The 20,000-nt window shown below is 41.6% G+C and overlaps 2 protein-coding genes and 1 long non-coding RNA gene across 4 annotated transcripts in view; 1 reads left to right on the top strand and 2 right to left on the bottom strand.

Annotated features, from left to right (window-relative positions):
- The window catches only part of lacc1 (laccase (multicopper oxidoreductase) domain containing 1), a 6,265-nt gene extending 475 nt beyond the window's left edge, over positions 1-5,790 (top strand). The window contains exons 1-5 of the mRNA XM_037789057.1: positions 1-265; positions 1,535-1,713; positions 2,694-2,859; positions 4,197-4,422; positions 4,645-5,790. The exon at positions 1-265 is cut by the window's left edge and continues 475 nt beyond it. Of these exons, the coding sequence (XP_037644985.1) occupies positions 1-265; positions 1,535-1,713; positions 2,694-2,859; positions 4,197-4,422; positions 4,645-4,822 (1,014 nt within the window). The 3' untranslated portion in view covers positions 4,823-5,790. The remainder of the gene's footprint in view (positions 266-1,534; positions 1,714-2,693; positions 2,860-4,196; positions 4,423-4,644) is intronic.
- A 3,070-nt stretch (positions 5,791-8,860) lies between these two features.
- LOC119499848 overlaps positions 8,861-20,000 on the bottom strand; it is an 18,117-nt gene continuing 6,977 nt past the window's right edge. Inside the window, exon 2 of the long non-coding RNA XR_005209457.1 lies at positions 8,861-9,509. This is a non-coding gene — a long non-coding RNA (uncharacterized LOC119499848). The remainder of the gene's footprint in view (positions 9,510-20,000) is intronic.
- lmln (leishmanolysin-like (metallopeptidase M8 family)) overlaps positions 8,861-20,000 on the bottom strand; it is a 14,357-nt gene continuing 3,217 nt past the window's right edge. Inside the window, exons 2-17 of one of the 2 annotated variants that reach the window (XR_005209456.1) lie at positions 19,388-19,491; positions 18,529-18,559; positions 17,814-17,896; positions 17,510-17,627; positions 16,768-16,946; positions 15,727-15,832; positions 15,534-15,628; positions 15,308-15,425; positions 14,448-14,555; positions 13,966-14,153; positions 12,720-12,852; positions 12,484-12,643; positions 11,616-11,746; positions 11,312-11,522; positions 10,006-10,585; positions 8,861-9,320 (exon numbers count right to left, since the gene is read on the bottom strand). Coding sequence is in view for 1 of the 2 variants with exons in the window: in XM_037789052.1 (XP_037644980.1) it covers positions 10,485-10,585; positions 11,312-11,522; positions 11,616-11,746; positions 12,484-12,643; positions 12,720-12,852; positions 13,966-14,153; positions 14,448-14,555; positions 15,308-15,425; positions 15,534-15,628; positions 15,727-15,832; positions 16,768-16,946; positions 17,510-17,627; positions 17,814-17,896; positions 18,529-18,559; positions 19,388-19,491 (1,866 nt within the window). In the remaining variant the exon portion in view is untranslated. The remainder of the gene's footprint in view (positions 9,321-10,005; positions 10,586-11,311; positions 11,523-11,615; positions 11,747-12,483; positions 12,644-12,719; positions 12,853-13,965; positions 14,154-14,447; positions 14,556-15,307; positions 15,426-15,533; positions 15,629-15,726; positions 15,833-16,767; positions 16,947-17,509; positions 17,628-17,813; positions 17,897-18,528; positions 18,560-19,387; positions 19,492-20,000) is intronic. The other variant, XM_037789052.1, reaches the window with a different exon arrangement.

Here is a 20,000-nt window from a genome sequence, read left to right on the forward strand (position 1 = left end):
CTGCTGTTCACCCAGGTCTACTGCTTCAGGTACCTCACCTGTCCGACCACCTGTCCGGGCTGCGCAGGCTCCGCCCACCCGGACTCACCTGGGGACCCGGACTCACCTGGGGACCCGGACTCACCTGGGGACCCGGACTCACCTGGGGACCCGGACTCACCTGGATCAGGTGTCCACCCCTCGGTAGAGGACGTGTCCCGGTTGGTGCAGCGGCTGCCGTCTCTGAGGGGACAGATTGAGGTTCTGAAGTCAACACTGATCCCAGGTCGGTTCATCACATCTTTATTGATTTATGATCATTAAAGCTGATTGATTATTAACATCTTCTCTCTGTCCAGATGTTAAAAACATCTTCTCTCTGTCCAGATGTTAAAAACATCTTCTCTCTGTCCAGATGTTAAAAACATAGGCATCATAATAAATAAAGCCACAGCAGGCTGTATGGAGGACAGAACCTGCCTAAATAAATACATGACTTGATAAATGAGGCCATTCATTCATTTATAAAATGAGACTTAATTTGATATTTCAGTTTCATTTTGCTGCTTTATTTATTTATCTTTGTATTAATTCCTTTATTTACTCTTCTGTTTAATTTAATCTTTTATGTATTTATTTATTTTTATTACATTTTAAATGTATTTATTTATTCTTGCATTTATTTTTTATTTATTATTATTTATATTATATTTATTTATACATTTATTTATTTTTTTCTGCACGACTTTACTTTTGCATTTCTCCCCTTATTTTTCTGTATTTATTTCTGTATTCATTTATTTTTACATTTCTTCCTCATTATGCAAATGAGGGGTCTGTCACTCAACGTGAAGAAATAAATGCAGCACTACATAAATAAATACATACATTAAAAAATAAATATAAATGGAAAATAATATTAATACAAATAAATACATAAATAAATGAAAGGGAAATTTAAACAGAAGAGAAAATAAATAAGGGAATTAATACAAAGAAGCAAATTAAAACAGATATCAATTCATTAATGCTACATTTATTTTTAATATTAGTTTTGCTAAATGTAATGACATATTTATTTATTTATTGAGTCATTTATTTATTCATTAATTTATTTTTGATTCCGGTAGGATATACGCAGAATAAACTCTAATCAAGGATCTGTCAGATATCTACCAGTTTGAAGATGCTTCACTTCACACAGTGTGACCTCACCTGCTCAAATAGGAATCATATGTTCAACAAGTCTTCTTGTCATTTTGTCGTGCTGCTGTTTACCTGAATCAGATGTTCTCCTTCATGTCTCTGGTTCTGATCTCAGATTCCAGTCATATCCTAGAATTCTATAACAGTCCGATTATTGAACGGTCTCTGGTGTGTCTCCGTCTGTGTGTCTCCGTCTGTGTGTCTCCCTCTGTGTGTCTCCGTCTCCCTCTGTGTGTCTCCCTCTGTGTGTCTCCGTCTCCCTCTGTGTGTCTCCGTCTCCCTCTGTGTGTCTCCGTCTCCCTCTGTGTGTCTCCCTCTGTGTGTCTCCGTCTCCCTCTGTGTGTCTCAGACTGCTTCGGTCACGGCTTCAGTACTCGTTCAGGCGGCGTGTCCTCCATCCCGACCCTGTCCTCCCTCAACTTGTTCAGCAGCCGGAGGAGGAGGGACCCCGATGCCCTGGTCCTGGAGAACCGACGCAGACTGGCCCTCCACGCCGGGTTCCACCCACTGACGCTGCGTCTGGTCAAGGTACTGAACCCTGATTACAGGAACCGTCCTGGTTCTGCTGATCCCTGATTACAGGAACCGTCCTGGTTCTGCTGAACCCTGATTACAGGAACCGTCCTGGTTCTGCTGATCCCTGATTACAGGAACCGTCCTGGTTCTGCTGATCCCTGATTACAGGAACCGTCCTGGTTCTACTGACACCTGCTGGGTTTCTCCTGTAATGACCGGGTGGACACTGACCAACAGTCAGACATCAGAGATTTATTGATCTATTTTCATAATTAATTGTTCTCTTGTTTGAGCTTCTTGAATGTGACACTTTGCTGCTTCTGTGTAAACAATCTTCTAAATTACAGATTATTTATTTATAATTAAAATAATAAATCCTACATCAGCAGCTTGGTAAAAAATCTTCTAGATTAACAGAATTGTTTGTTATTATTAAAATAATAAATTGTATGTCAGGAACTTTGTAAAAAAATCTTCTAAATTACAGAATTGTTATTTATTATTGAAATATTAAATCATACACTTGCAACTTAGTAAAAAATCTTAAAAATTAACAGATTATTTATTTATTATTAAAATAATGAATCGTACATCAGGAACTTGGTAAAAAATCTTCTAAATTAACAAAGTTTGTATTTATTATCAAAATATTAAATCATACATCAGGAACTTGGTAAAAACAATCTTCTAAATTTCCAGAATTTGTAATTATTATTAAAATGATAAATAGTACACCAGCAATTTGGTAAAAAATCTTCTAAATTAACAGAATTTGTATTTATTATTAAAATAATAAATCGTAAGTCATAAACTTGGAAAAAGATTTTTTTCTAAATTAACATTTTTATTTATTATTAAATATTTATAGATATTATTAGTCCAAAACACAAAGATGTTCTGTTCACTGTCAGAGGAAAACCAGGAGATCTTTTATATTTCTATTACCTGAGACTGATCGTTGCTCCTGTCGGTGTGTCGGTTGTTTCCATCAGGTGGCCCACGCCAGCGATGTCTGGGTCGCGGGCAAAGCCGAGCCGGAGAGCTACGACGCCATGGTAACGGATCGGACCGGCGTGGTCATCGCGGCTCCGGGAGCCGACTGCATGCCGCTCCTGTTCGCTGACCCGGTGTCAAAGGTCATCGGAGCCGCTCACGCAGGTTCTTTCATTTATTATTGTCATGCATTGTCAGTAAAATATATAAATATTGATTATAAGGAAGAATATATTCTTTAAGAATAGGATATTCAAGAACAATAATACCACAACTGTTTAAAATATACAGCTTATTAAGATAAGACAGAACTTTATTTATCCAGACGGACAAAGTAGGAAAAAATGCAAATAAACAAAATATAAACAATAAAGATTATTGAGGTGAAATTCTAAATATACAGAGTTAACGTTAGTTAATTAGAAGAGTTATTATAAACATGAACTGCAGCTGGACATCTTTTTAACTTGTTGAAGACAAATATTAGTTTTTTTTAACTGTAATTATTTAAGAGAAGTAAATACATTATTATTCATTAAAATGGGAGATATTATCAGTATTTTCATATATTAAAAAAATGATAGAAAGAAAAAAGAAATGCAGCCTCTGATTGTTATTTATTACACAATCTCTATAAAATCCTGGCATGTAGCTACATGCTAACGGGTTAGCTCTGTATCTCCCATCTGCTCTCAGCTGTCTGCTCTCAGCTGTCTGCTCACAGCTGTCTGCTCTCAGCTGTCTGCTCTCAGCTGTCTGCTCTCAGCTGTCTGCTCTCAGCTGTCTGCTCTCAGCTATCTGCTCTCAGCTGTCTGCTCTCAGCTGTCTGCTCACAGCTGTCTGCTCTCAGCTGTCTGCTCTCAGCTGTCTGCTCTCAGCTGTCTGCTCTCAGCTGTCTGCTCTCAGCTATCTGCTCTCAGCTGTCTGCTCTCAGCTGTCTGCTCTCAGCTGTCTGCTCTCTGGGATGATTCTGTCAGTCAGTTCTCACAGTTGGATCTGTAAAGACAGACGTAAAACAGAGTGTGTGTTAACGGTTTACAGAGTTGATGCATGAGGTAAACACTGAGCTAACCAACAGAGATATAAATAGCATTATTTACCTGAGAGAACCCGTCAGGAGAACCTGGAGTCTGGACCGCAGATGTTGTTCATTTGACCAATCAGAGCAGAGTGGGAGGAGACAGGCTGTGAATCAGGGTCGGTCAAACAGAGCCTTTGAGCAGACATATTCAGGCTGACAGTATGAGAAGAATAAAGGGTTTTTTGAACATTGCAGCATGTAAACATGTTCTAGTACAACATTAAAATACATCTATGAACCTGGAAATGAGCATAATATGAGACCTTTAATATAATAATATATATTAATCTAAAGCTGTCAGATGAATGTAATGGAGTAAAATCACAACAGGTACTTCGGAGTAGACGTAGAAAGTAACAGAAAATGGAAATACTCAAGAAAAAAGTACAAGTACCTCAGTTGTGTACTCACTGGTCCTCAGGTTGGAAAGGAACCGTGATGGGTGTTGCTATGGCGACGGTGGAGGCCATGGTGAAGGAGTTCGGTTGCCGGGCGAGCGACATCGTGGTCGCTGTGGGGCCGTCGGTGGGGGCGTGCTGCTTCACGCTGGACAGAGAGCAGGCGCTCCTCCTTCACTGCATCCACCCGGACTGCGTCCCTGATCCAGAGTCAGCCACACCGCACGTCAACATCCGCCTCGCCAACAGGTACAGCACAATAAATATATATATATATATATATATATATATATATATATATATATATATATATATATATACGCTTTGTTATTACTCCTAGTATCAGTTGTGGAACTGCAGTTCCCATAGTGCTTTGGGGGATGTAAACAGGAAGTACAAAGCCGTGGATGTACAGACTACTATCTCTGGATTACTGTGGTACTGAAGGAAACTTCAAACTTCCCTCCACAGAGTTCTCCTCCAGAGAGGCGGCATCCTGCCCGAACACATCCACGACGACACGGTGACGGAGCGTCCCTGCGTGACGCCCTGCACTTCCTGTCACCCCGAACACTTCTTCTCCTGCGTCAGGGACGGACCCAACTTCGGCACCCAGGTGGGCTTCCTGTGGATCAGGGAGACGGACTGACGGGTCTGTCAGATACTGCTGTCTGGACTTTAAGAATCAGCAGGTGGGAGACGGCTGGAAACAACTAGTGACGGCTGGAGACAATTAGTGACGGCTGGAAACTAGTGACGGCTGGAAACTAGTGACGGCTGGAAACTAGTGACGGCTGGAAACTAGTGACGGCTGGAAACTAGTGACAGTTGGAGACAACTAGTGACGGCTGGAGACAACTAGTGACGGCTGGAGACAACTAGTGACGGCTGGAGACAACAGACAACTAGTGACGGCTGGAAACAACTAGTGACGGCTGGAAACAACTAGTGACGGCTGGAGACAACAGACAACTAGTGACGGCTGGAGACAACTAGTGACGGCTGGAAACAACTAGTGACGGCTGGAGACAACTAGTGACGGCTGGAAACAACTAGTGACGGCTGGAGACAACTAGTGACGGCTGGAAACAACTAGTGACGGCTGGAGACAACTAGTGACGGCTGGAAACAACTAGTGACGGCTGGAGACAACTAGTGACGGCTGGAAACAACTAGTGACGGCTGGAGACAACTAGTGACGGCTGGAGACAACTAGTGACGGCTGGAAACAACTAGTGACGGCTGGAAACAACTAGTGACGGCTGGAAACAACTAGTGACGGATGGAGACAACTAGTGACGGCTGGAAACTAGTGACAGCTGGAGACAACTAGTGACGGCTGGAAACTAGTGACAGCTGGAGACAACTAGTGACGGCTGGAAACTAGTGACGGCTGGAAACTAGTGACAGTTGGAGACAACTAGTGACAGCTGGAGACAACTAGTGACGGCTGGAGACAACTAGTGACGGCTGGAAACAACTAGTGACGGCTGGAGACAACTAGTGACGGCTGGAAACAACTAGTGACGGCTGGAGACAACTAGTGATGGCTGGAGACAACTAGTGATGGCTGGAGACAACTAGTGACGGCTGGAGACGGCTGGAGACAGCTGGAAACAACTAGTGACGGCTGGAGACAACTAGTGACAGCTGGAGACGGCTGGAGACAGCTGGAAACAACTAGTGACGGCTGGAGACAGCTGGAAACAGCCGGAGACTTCTGGTAACAACTGAAGACGGCTGGAGACGACTGGTGACGGCTGGTGGAAGCAAATCACTAATAATTTTCAGGTAATACACAGAAAATAAACTCATTGTACTTTATATTCAGTGGTGGAATGTAACTAAGTACATTTACTCAAGTACTGCCCTTAAGTACACATTTGAGGTATTTGCTACTTTCTACTTGTACTTCACTACATTTATCTGACAGTTACTTATAGGTTTATAAAATATAATATTTTTGTTATAAATTAAACTCCAAACAGTTTATACAAGTACTATTATTTATACTATTACTATCTTTACAGTGTGGTATTAATACTTTGACTGTAACAGAGTATTTGTACTGTGTGGTATTAGTACTTTTACTGAAGTATCGGAGTACTTGGTCCACCTGAGGTTATATCTCACTGTTCAGCCTGATTATAAATAATAAAGTGAAGTATTTATTATGACGTCTCATGAGGAATAATAACTGATAAATCTGTACAACATGTTCTGCTGTTTAAACGTATATTAATTTTAATGTGCAATAAATGTTAAAGTTCCAGCTGAGTGAATTTAATTTAATTTAATTTAAAGGACTAATTAAGATCAGCAGCTGCTGTTAATGTGGCCGTAACGAGCAGTTCAGGTGCAGGCTGGAGACGTGGGAAAGCCGGCCGCTGTGGGTAAAACAGAGTAACTGAAACTCTGTAGAATCTGTATCCTGATAATAAATAAATATGATCTTTGAATTGTATTATATATATTATATATACCTCTTATATTGGTCTGAATAACAGGCCACCTCTAATCACCTCGAAATAAATATTCTTTTTTAAGTTTTATTCTGCTAAAACAATCCACAAAACAAAGTCGATATTTAATCTTACTTTGTTTTAACACACAAAATGTACTAGTTACTGATGGAGTACTGATTTCAGATATGTGTGCATTGTTTGTGTGATGTTTCCTCCAGAGGTCAAAGGTATTTCTTCAGTTGTTCACAACATTAACAGTCATTTATGGAAGCTAATCTTTAAACTGAATTAACCTCTCGACTACATATGACATCAGAGGATTGAAGTAATGATATATTTTACCGTCTCATTGCACACTTGGGTCGATCATTACACATCAACAGGAACTTCAGTGTTTCCTGCTTTAAATCAGAAATTTAGATAATAAACATTTTCAGCTGAATTTCTGATTTAAAGCTACAAGGAACTTTCATTGAGTTGATGTTGGAGCCTCCGTACCGACCCAGTATCAGACATAACATAACGCCAAAATATAAAATGCTTCCTTTTAACTGGCTAACGTATCACCATCCACTGTATAGAAGAAGTGGACGTAGTCACGGTGATGTCACCCACTGGTTTGGTGACTACGGTTTTGAAGCCTCGAGTTCGGCATTTTAGCCGACACAACCTTGGATTTTAGCTTTCACCATCTTAGTTTTTGTCTGTCACCATCTCAAAGAACAGTGTCATAAGTTCACTATGTCTTTATAGAAAATGTTCATATAACATATCAATACATTTAAAGTTTTAGGAGTTCATGTGTAAACTTTAGAAACAGAAATATACTGACTTTATATAACATATTTGATTTATTATTTAAAAGTTCTAAAGAAGACAAAACGCAGACGTCTCTGGGACAGACAGCATTTATTCTGAAGGACAAATGTCTCAGTTGTCTTGATTTGTCTTAAAAAGCAGCCCTTTTTCTAAAAAATAGAGTAAAATGAAACAAAGATCAGTAGAATAATAACAGTTAGTGTTCACAGGAAACGATCAGATGTTTCCATTAAATCAACACTTTAACATTCTGATTCAAACTAAATCCTAAAAGCAGATTTCCTCGACTCGTTCATCATTAATAAACATCTTAATAAGAAAAGAATAAAACCAGCAGAGTCTCCTGAAGCTGAGAGAAATGCCCCTTTAGAAGGAATGAAGACTGGCCTGAGGTCAGATCTACTAACAGTAATGACACACAGCGCTACGTGTTCTATAAATAATAATAGATTTCCATCTGTGTTGTTCAACTTCCTGTAAACCCGTCAGTTTAAATAAAGCCAAGAAGAACTCCGTCTTCAATAAATAACTCTAACTAAACATTCAGTCACTCAGCGTCCTTTACCTCTAACGCCCGCTCTTTTGATGCTTATTAAAATATATTAATATTATTATACTGCAGTTCATCACATGTTGGAGGAGGAAGTATTCAAACCCTCAACCAGAACTGAGAACTGACGGCTCGTAGGGTTCATCCTCTGGGGAGCAGAATGTGCTCAACATAAACTACCAGTTAGATAACGAACCAGTCAAAGGTTGGTCCTGATGGAGGCCATCAACCAACGGTGAAATCCGTCTTCCTCTAACCCAGCGGTCAGCAACCGTCACTATCAAAAGAGCCATTTTAATATCTGTCTGGAGCCGCAAAACATGTGATCATCGTGATGAAGGTAACACAGTTTATAGTCTCAGTGTATAGAATATAAGTCTAATGCAGTGAGGGCCAAAGAGACAATGTACTACGGAGTATTAGGGCCACACTGAGGGAAACAACATCTGAGATTTACACCATAAAGTCAGAATATTACGAGAAAAAAGTCATAACTTTAACGAGAAAAAAGGCGTAATATTAAGAAAATAAAGTCATAACTTTACGAGAAAAAAAGAAAATAACTAAATTACTGCCTTATAATATTATGACTTTATTCTGTAAATCTGTAAAAAAAAAAATCCTCAATGTGGCCCTAATACTCCGTCATACCGTCGTACCGTCGTACCGTCGTACCGTCGTACCATCGTACCAGAGACCTACAACAATGATAAATAAACATGAAATGTAAACAGAAAGCAGTTATTAATTTCCATGTTTAAAGAGGAGAGGAGCTGAAGAGACGCAGGTTGCTGACCTCTGGTCTAAACCATCATCATCATCATCTTCATCATCCTATGGCTTGTTGAGGTTGTTATTAATGATTGACAGCTAGCAGGGTCCATGGCTTATTCTTCCTCTTCTGGGTGTCAGATTGAGTTCATTTGTTCAACATATGAAATAGAAACATTAGATTAATAATCTGATGTTAATCTCTGATAATCTCATTAAAGCCTGGAGCAGATTAAACTTCCTGGTTCAGTTACGATGGTCACTCTGTCAGATTAGGAAACGTAACGGACTACACGTCGCTCCCCGTCCCCGACCAATCACTGCTGCATGCTTTCACAATGTGTGTGATGTCATCAGGAAGGAAGCTAGATGCTGATGGCAGCAGCCTTCTCTCCGGGTTGGCTCTGCTATTTCACCTCATCTTTTTTTCTTTCTCTTCACTCTGTCGTGGTCGTCGTTCGAGGAAACATGAGGAAGGTGGGGATGTTGTGCCTTCCTCTTCCTCTTCACCATCGTTTACAGTTGTTGTCTACTATGAAACGCTACATGGGATAAAACGAGGAGTGTGGAGTTCATTATTTCGTCCCGGTGACCATCCTTTAAATGAAAACAGATTTCATTTAAAGGAAACGGCCTTTTGTTGGTATAATTTGAGTAAATGTTGATGTAAAGCTGAGCGATGACCTCTGACCCCCCTAAACAGCTGCTGTCTGTCACTACAACAGACGAACCTGAAGGACGGAACCTGCCAAAATAAAAAAAATAAATTAATAGATAAATATATGACTCAATAAATTAATAAAAATGTCATTAAATGTAGCAAAAATGATATAAAAAATAAATGCAGCCATTAATTAATTGATCAAATGTGACATAAATTGAGATTTTTTATTTGCTTCTTTATTTATTTATCTTTGTATTAATTCCCTTATTATTTTTCCTTTTATTTATTTATGCATTTTTTTAATTAATTAATTTAATACAAAGATAAATAAATAAAGAAGCAAATTAAAACAGAAATATCAATTTATGTCACATTTTATCAATTAATTAACAAATATTTATTTTTAATATTATTTTTGCTACATTTAATGACATATTTATTCATTTATTGAGTCATCTATTTATTTATTAATTTATTTATTTTATTTGGCAGGTTCCGTCCTCCATACGCCTCCCTCTAAAAACAGGAAAAGAATCTTAGGAAAGTGTCATATTTATATTTACATTACAAGTCTTCTGGTTGGACCTTTTATAAAGTTTAAACCTCCTGCTGCCACCGGGGGGGGGGGGTCACCACACCGCACACGTCTCATTCACAGGAAGTACGCTGACCTTTCAGCTTGAAAGTCTGATTGTTTTTTTAAAAAGAGTTAGTAGTTTTAAAAACAGCCGGACGAACAAACGCAGCAACGTTTCCTCCTGGCTCGTGTTGCTCCGAGACGGCAGGAAGAGATCAGCTGTGAACTGATCCACAGTCAGTTCCTTGTGATCTTCATGTATCGGATCAATAAAAAGATCAGTAAAAGACAGATATTGTCCCGCTGTCTCAGGACAAACACATGATCCCTGACAGATGAAACGAGGAGGAAGAAGAACGTAGGAATGGAGGTAACAGGGAGGAAGAGGAGATCAGATCAGGTCCTCAGGAGTCCAGAGGAGTGTTTATAGGTCAGTAAATGTTCAGCTACCTTCCTGTAGTTGGATCAGCTGCAATGGCAGAGCAGCAGTCCGGCCACCAGGGGGAGCAGGTTGAGCAGCAGCAGCCACAGAGTGATGGCCAGACCCGGAGAGCTGGAGCACGGGTCTGAAACAAACACACACCATTCATATTAACATCTGCTCAACATTCTTTTTACATATACACAATGTGATCCAACCGAAAAGACATTGGCTGTAACCTGTGGCAACCATATGATCTCTATCAGAAGACAATATTCTTTTTAATTAAATTTTTCATTTAATATTTTTTCTGTAATTTTTTATATTATCTTTTACTATGTTTTTTTTTTGTTATATATATATATATATATATATATATATTCTTATTTTTGTATTTTTTTGGTACTATTTTTTAAAATACATTTTAAATATTTTATAATTTTGTATGTTTTAATAATTTCTTTTTTTTTTAAATATTTTTCTTAATTTTTATAGTATTTGTTATTTATTTTTTTAATTGTATTTTTTACATCATTTGTTATTTTTGTATATTATGTTTGTATTTTGTTCTTATTTTATATTTCAATTTTTTTATTATGTTTTTATTTTTTTATATTTTCTTGTTTTTTAATTTTTTTGTATTATTTAAAAAACAGTTTTAAATATTTTTTATTTTTTGTATTTTTGGTTTATATTATTTGTTATTTAAAATGTATATATATATTTCTCAATATTTTTGTATTTTTTTATATTATTTGTTATTTTTTTAATTATCATTTTTGTCTTTTATGCTCCCTTCAGCTGAACATCAGCTTCAGGTGCGCTCCACCAACCTCAGCTGAACACTGAACAGAGGGCGTCTGACACTGACCAATGGGGTTACTCCTGGAGGCGTTGACGGGCGGGAGCTGGTGCGGGAGGGGGCAGTCGTCACAGAAGTCGGTGCAGGCGGGGCAGACCAGCACGCCGTTGTAAACCCAGTCGCCGACTCTCACGCTGACGCTCAACTGCTGACCTTTACGGACGCAGAGGAAGGAGCGGTCCTGGACGAACACCGTCAGGCCCTGAGCCGAGCACCACACCTGGACACGGCGCCGTCACACCGAGACAGACGGTTAAACACCAACGTGTAGTCTGACGACGTAGGAACGTCAGAGGGGACTTTAATATCTCACCTTGTAGCATCCGGAGCCCCAGTCGGGGTACGTCATCTTCCTGGTGCATTGCTCCATGATGAAGGCCGACTTCTGGGGCAGACACACCGAGTCCGGTCCGTACTGCTCCGCTCCGTAGTTCCTCCACCAGTCTGAACGCACACGCACACGCACACACACACACGCACACACACACACACACACACACACACACACACACACACACACACACACACACACACACACACACACACACACACACACACACACACACACACACACACACACACACACACACACACACACACACACACATACACACACATCAACATTAACAGCAGTTATTCCTCCTGAAGATGCCGACGGTACAGATGTTGTTGTGCTTCAGCTGAACTACCACATCTGGATTTGAACTTTCCCAAATTAACAATCTGATATTCAGACCCACTTCATGGTTTATGTATACAAGGATTTGTATATAAGTAACTGTATGTGTAAAAAAAAGGCCATAAACATGAGAAATTAAATAATAAAACATAAATAAAAAGAAGCAAAAAATGGGGATATGCTTTTTATATTTTCTTACACACACATTTTTCATTTTTATTTCATTACTTTATTTTGTTTGTTATTACTATGATTATTGCTTTTTTTATTTAGCTTTTAATTAATCAATTAATTTTCCTTTTAATTAATTTATTTTTATTGCATCTTTTGAGGGATCCGCTCTGTTTGTTTGAATTATCACGTCTCTCCGACAGCCAGCTTCTCACCACGCCTTCGACTCTCAGCTACAAACACATCAGCCTTAAGGTGTGGTCGGACATCACATCATATGAAGTAGTTGATGTGGAGCACACTGACAACAACACGGCAGCGTGAGCATCACCTGGCTGGTTCTCCGACACTCGGCAGTACGAGTTCCTCTGATATTCTCCGCTCAGGTGCCAGCTGAACTCCTGACTGAAGGGACAGTAGTCGGCGATCTCCACAGCGCCGCCGAACAGCGACAGCTGATCAGAGGACACGTCTGGGATCCTGTCAAAGTACTGGCAGAATACACACAGAACATCAACACACCGTAGGATGTAGATAACAGTAGAGCTGACATTGATCTGAGCGGACCTGGTACTCCAGCGGCAGCTCCTGAGGGTATTTCTGCAGGTTGCAGACGGCCACAGCCAGCTGGTCCTGTCTGCAGGTCAGCTGCAGAGGAGAAGCTCTCACCGTGTCACAGTACGGAGTCACCGAGTGGCGCCTGCAAACACAAACACCACCGCTACGGTAAGGCTACTGGAGGTTATATATTAAGACTGTGAAAGTCACTAACTAAACGTCACTCATTTCTGGAACGCATTAAAGCAACTTGTGATTTTCAGGTTGTAGCGGCTCAGTTTCATAGCTAGAGAAGATCCTGGTATCATAGTAAACTATAAAACCTGATGAATCCATCGGTACCAACCATGGTACTACTACTACTACCATGTCACACTAGCTTGTCGGGAAGGATTCTTTTGGGACATTTTTCAGACAATTTTGGGACCTTTATTCTGCCTTTCTTCAGACTTTTTTTCTCATATTTTTTGGACTTTTTTTCCGTCTTTTTTCAGACTTTTTCCGGACATTTTTTGGAATTGTTTTTCTGACTGTCTTTAGGAAATTTTTCAGACTTTTTTTCAGACATTTATTGAACTTTTCTTCTGCCTTTCTTCCACCTTTTTCTTCCAACTTTTTTCAGACATTTTTTGTACTTTTTTCTGATTTAATTTCCGACTGAACACTCCAAACTTACGCTCAATTTTTGGTGAGGAAAAACTGTCATGTCCATTTTCAAACGGGTCCCTTGACCTCTGACCTCCAGATCAGTGAATGTAAATGGGTTCTATGGGTACCCACGAGTCTCCCCTTTACAGACATGCCCACTTTATGATACTGAACTTTTCTAACTTTTAACATAATACATAACCAAACTACTGGTCGATATAACTGTGCATCATCTGCATTAAAAATGAATGTGTGACTCATAAGGATCCCCTCATTATCGAGGTTATCATGTAACTTCACCCCGTGATTCTCGTCCCTGTGTGTCCTTCAGACCGATAGCCGGCTACGCCAACCTGTGTCCTGCTATGATCTCCTCTCAGCCTCAGGAGTTTGAAGGGATGCTCTCCAAACTTCACCGACTATAAGACAACCCGATTAGAGTGACTATTGTGTGTGATCATGAGAGTGTTATCAGTGTAACTGTGACCTCTGTCTCTTCATGAGAGTGTTATCAGTGTAACTGTGACCTCTGTCTCTTCATGAGAGTGTTATCAGTGTAACTGTGACCTCTGTCTCTTCATGAGAGTGTTATCAGTGTTACTGTAACCTCTGTCTCTGCCGGTCCATCCAGAACTTGCAGCTCTTCATGACGAAGTCGCAGCCGAGGCCTCGGCCCCAGTCCAGCCTCTGAGCCAGGCTGTAGTTGGCTCGGTACCAGCCGCTGTCCTCCATGATGGCCAGCGTCAGCCGAGAAAACACCCGGTTCTGAGTGTGGGAGCCCGTCATCGCCTCGTTCTGAGGGAGGAGGAGGAGGAGGAAGAGAGAGGAGGAGGAGAGAAGAGGGGGGGGAGGAGAGAGGAGAGAGGAGGAGGAGAGAGGAGAAAGGAGGAGGAGGAGGAGGAGGAGGAGGAGAGAGGAGAGAGGATGAGGAGAGAGGAGGAAGAGGAGAGAGGATGAGGAGAGAGGAGGAGGAGGAGGAGGAGAGAGGAGGAGAGAGGAGAGAGGAGGAGGAGGAAGAGGAGAGAGGACGATGAAACAAAGGAGGAGAAACTGGAATAGTTGACAGAGAGAGAGAGACGGTGAGTTCACCTCCAGCAGTCTCTTCTCCCAGTGGTTCAGCTCGGTCCCCGTCCCCCCCTGGTTCTCCAGCTCCATCCCCTCCAGGATGGGACAGTTAAAGTGTCTCCTGGCCTCCTCCTGCAGCCCCGAGGACAACAAACCATTCAGTCAAACACTGACAACAACTGTGATCACAACTCAACAAGGTTTACTAAAGTAGGGCTGTCAATTGATTACAATATTTAATCATGATTAATCGCAAATTAATCACATATGTCTTATCTGTTTAAAATGTAAAATATCCTAAAAACAACAATAGTAAAATATAAGTTAAAAATCAGAAGAATATTAATAAATGATCAGAAAAAAAATAATAAAATATGCAAAAGATAATATCACCAAAAAGTCATTAAAAGTAACTCCACCTTTACCAGCTGCAACATTAAAGTGATGAACACATTAATGCATCAATAATTAGAATGAAATAATATAATATAAAATAATATAAAATAACATAAAATAATATAATATAATATAATATAAAATACTATAATATAATATACTTTTTAAGGCTGTCAATCAATTAAAATATTTAATTGCGATTAATCACACATTTTTGTATCTGTTCTAAATGAACCTTAAAGGGAGATTTATCAAGTATTTAATCCTCTTATCAACATGGGAGTGGACAAATATGCTGCTTTATGCAAATGTATGTATATATTTATTATTGAGAATCAATTAACACAAAACAATGACAGATATTGTCTAGAAATGTTCCTACTATATATGTTCTTTGCTGCTACTACTGCTACTACTACTACTACTGCTACTACTACTACTACTACTACTGCTACTACTACTACTAGGCTAGGTAAAGGTCTTCTCACCACGACGCGGGGCGTGACCAGGACATGGACTTGGTGTCGGACCATGACTCCTCCTCTGATGTCCCACAGCCTGCTGACCCTCCTGATCACCGCCTCGCTCCACTGGTACAGACCCAGACTGACAACACAAATGCAAGCATCCAAATAACATCTGCAACAACAGGCGGAGGATGTGACGACTAATAAAAGCCGTGAGGGTGTGAAGTTGAACTTGAAGTGTGTTCACCTCTCGTTGAAGGCGGGCAGGCCGCTGGTGAAGCGAGGAGTCAGAGGTTTACCGTCATCATCGTGGTAGAAGGCAAACAGACCTGCTGAGAAGCCCTGGTGAACGGAGGAGGAACAGCAGCTTCAGACACTTCATTTAAATACTACTCATCCAACTAAACTCATCCCTATTATTCGACTGTTGTTGTACTGACCAGAGCGTGGATGATCTCATGTTTGACGGTGGAGAGCATCCCTTCAAACTCCTGAGGCTGAGAGGAGATCATAGCAGGACACAGGTTGGCGTAGCCGGCTATCGGTCTGAAGGACACACAGGGACGAGAATCACGGGGTGAAGTTACATGATAGCTTCGATAATGAAGGTACCCTGATAATTCACACATTCATTTTTATGCAGATATATCTTCCAGTAGTTTGGCTGCCCTGAAGAAAAATGTATTATGTTAAAAGTTAGAAAAGTTCAGTATCATAAAGTGGGCATGTCTGTAAAGCGGAGGCTCGTGGGTACCCATAGATCCCATTTACATTCACTGATCTGGAGGCCAGAGGTCAAGGGACCCCTTTGAAAATGGACATGCCAGTTTTTCCTCGACAAAATTTAGCATAAGTTTGGAGTGTTCAGTCGAAAAACAAATCAGAATAAAGTCGGAAAAAAGTTGGAAAAAAATTCGGAAAAAAAGTCAGAAAAATGTCCAGAAGAAGGCAGAAGAAAGGCCAAAAATTGTCCGGAAAAAAGTCAGAAGAAAATCGGAAAAACAATTCCAAAAAATGTCTGAAAAAAGTAAAAAAAAAAGTAAAAAACAAAAGTCAAAAAAAAGGTGGAAAAGGCAGAAAAAAAATCAAAAAAAGGTCCGAAAAAACTCCTTCCCGACAAGCTACTATGACATGGTTGGTACAGTCATATGATACCAGTATCTTCACTCTAGCTTTAAAACTGAGCCGCTACAACCTAAAAGTTGCGTTGAAGCGTTCAAGAAATTAGTGGCGTTAAAATAAGTTTGCATTAACGTGTTATCGTGTTAACTTTGACAGCCCTAACTGTAATGTTTGTATATACTCGGCGAAATAAACCTGATTCTTAAATAAATCCTCGCTGAAGTTGTCCCTACCTCCTGTGAGGACATTGGGTTGAACTTAACTCAGTGGACCACCAGTCAGAACCGAGATCCCCTTCAGACTAAGTGGAACTTGGAGATAAATACAGTTATTATAAATGTGACTAAATCAGTCCCCACCTGTCCAGCTCTGCCTCCAGCTGGCAGTAGGCGGCGTAGGCCACGATGTTCTCCTGTCCACAGCGCTCCGTGGTGATGCCGCTGACGTAGAGCACAAAGTCGGACCCGTCCACCCCGGGGCCGTCTGGGGGCCCCAGGGGGCCGCAGGACTTCCCTGACTCGCTGCACACCTTGCATTGCTAGCAGGGGAAATAACACAAGACAAGAGTGAGCAAAGAGTCTGTGAGGGTATCATGATAATATGATATGAATGTTTCTATGCAGATGATGCACAGTTATATCTTCCTGGTTCTTGTAGTTTGGCCCTAAATTAAACAGATTTAAGTCCTGTTGGTCTGCGAGTTTGTGACAAACCTTTTGCACATTATACTAAATAACTTGTGCATGTGTCCATCATAGCCCGTTCTCACTCCCAGCTCCTCAAATACCGCCGTTTTGTCAGAAACCGACGCACGGAGGCGCCCTTTAGCAACAGTATGTGACGAACCAGGCTTTCAACTAACTCCAATATAAACCCACCCACTGTCAGCGTTATTCAACGGTCGGACACCAAATATTTGAGTAAATGTAACCTGTATCATGTCATGTCTTCAAACCAACCTATGGCCACAAGAGACTCCAAAACACACGATGGATATCGAGCCTAACACGGTGTTTTTGGCGTAAAAAGTAGAAAAATAAAGCAGTTTTTATTTTGTTTTTTAATGTATTACATTCTCCATCATGTGTGGCGCTTCCTGACCTGTAGGTGGTGCTGTGGTACGACGACGGGGCCGCATCGCGTGACGTCTGCACAGGCGTCCTGGCAGTAGCGATGAGGGTCATCTCTCTTCCTCAGGTACTGGTTGGTTGCACATTGTCTGAGACAACAAGACGTTCATTAAGTCGTGGTTAGAGAACAAATATATCATGAGGAACAAACGGATGCCTTTTGTTCCTGAAGAGAAAGACTGGACATGTCTGGACCTCTCAGGCATACATAAATCCCTCGTACGCGACACAAAAACACATCTGTAGTTCGTCTGTAGTTGTGATGGGCCACAGACCTGCTGAGCAGCACCGGGCCGACCCTGCGCCTCACACTGAAGGCCCTCTGCAGGTAGTCAATGGCCTGAGGAAACAGTTTATCCTGAGGAGGAAACACACACAGTAACACTGATTCAGTGTGATGCAGCAGCACCGATCATCATCAACAGAGACGTCAGGATGTAAATGGTAAATGGACTTGGACAGCAAAGCGCTTTACACTACATGTCAGTATTCACCCATTCACACACATTCATACACTGATGGCAGAGGCAACTTTGCCCATCAGAATTTAATCTAAATACTCATTCACACACCGATGGCTATGCCTCCGGGAGCAATTTGGGGTTAAGTGTCTTGCTCAAGGACACATCGACATGTGACCTGGAGCAGCCGGGGATCGAACCACCGACCTTCCGATTGGTGGACAACCTGCTCTACCCTCTGAGCCACAGCCGCATGTACTGAAGTACGATTCAGCTTCACAGCGGCACGCTGAGAGCTTCAACTACTGCAGGTCAGCAACAGGAAGCCAAACAACCACCAGGATGGAGGGATGTAGAAACCACTGATGTGAAGGCAGGACTTTGTATCGCGACTAAAACACACTCTAAATCCAAGTTTCAAAACATCCCTTCAGAAAAGTTTGTCACCTCATACTGAACGTCTGCATCTTATCTTTCTTTAACTATTCCAAACATCGCTGTAGACTTTAAGTTGTCAGGTGTTCCTCACCTTCACCAGCCTCCTCTTGTCTGCAGGAAGTCTGTGGAGAGAGAGAACACATCCACTAGAGACAGGAAACATCACCGACACTTAACTGTACATACTGTTAGGGATGCACCGATACCGATACCGGTATCGGGTATCAGGTCCGATACTGTGCTCATGTACTCGTACTCGCAAAACAGCTCCGATACCACTTACCACACGCAGCGTGACGTTAACCTCTCTTCACCATCTTTAGGGTCCTATCGCACGTGCTCACGCTCCACCCCACCGCCCCCGGTGCGGGCGAGACGGGCCGGTGGTGCACCCAACTCCGTCGGCCCTCACTTTCATTGCACCACGGGGTTTCGCTTGCACCCTCTGACTCGCGCGTGTGTTAGACTCCTTGGTCCGTGTTTCAAGACGGGTCGGGTGGGTTGCAAACATCGCCGCTGACCCCTGGCGCCTTTTACGTGGGCCGAACCCCGCCCTGGGGGCACGACGCGGTTGGGGCGCACTGAGGACAGTCCACCCCGGTGACACTTTGGCCACGGCTCCGGGAAGCACCTTCGCCCCGAGCCTTTCCAAGCCGACCTAGAGCCGGTGACGGCGCACCGCCTCGTATGCGGGACTCCCCAGCCTGCCGTGTGTCGCTCACACCCTCCAGCTGGCTGTTAACGAGGGTCTTTAGGCACAGAGAAGTACTCGTATCGGTACTCGGTATCGGAGAGTACCCAAATGGAAGTACTTGTACTTGTACTCGGTCTGAAAAACAGTGGTATCGGTGCATTCCTACATACTGTAGTCACCTACTTCATGCAGACACAGTCACATCTCAGGCTACAGCTATCACGTTGTTGTGAGGAGCTGCTGCTGCTGGACTCACCGGTCAACGCTGTAGTCGTAGATGATCTTTATCTTCAGCTGAAGGTCGTCGGGCGAGCTCCTCTTCGTCAGGCGCTCAGGCTTCAAGTACACATGATGGATAACCTGAAAGAAGCCCCGTGGACATGATGAGAAACTAAAGACATGCAGACGGTAGCGGGTCCGTCGGGTAGAATGATGTATAGGCTTGTCTTGCTGTGTATATGCTTTACAACCAGTCATTTAAAAAGTATTTTTGTACTGATTGCTGTTTGTTTATGATTCTTTCAGGCGCTAATAAAGTATTATTTACTGACTCCTATCATGAACTGCACATATAATGACTGTGTTTCAGTCAAATACAACTTTTTGGGAGTTCTAATCTATTGTGTAGACACTGTTTTTTATCTGTTGTCCTGCACACAACCACCTGTCTGTCTGTCCACTCTGTACAATTCACATGACTCAATGAATACTTGTTCAAACTTGAACATTATGTGTTTATGTTGATAAAGAAAGCCTCAAAACATTCAATATTAGTTCATACGCCATATTACGCTATTTTTGTTGTTGCTAGGGGAACACAGGATAAAGATGAACACTTCTACTGATGAATGAATGAATGCTATATATAT

The sequence above is a fragment of the Sebastes umbrosus genome, chromosome 13 (genome assembly GCF_015220745.1).
Source record: "Sebastes umbrosus isolate fSebUmb1 chromosome 13, fSebUmb1.pri, whole genome shotgun sequence".
Classification (NCBI taxonomy): domain Eukaryota; kingdom Metazoa; phylum Chordata; class Actinopteri; order Perciformes; family Sebastidae; genus Sebastes; species Sebastes umbrosus.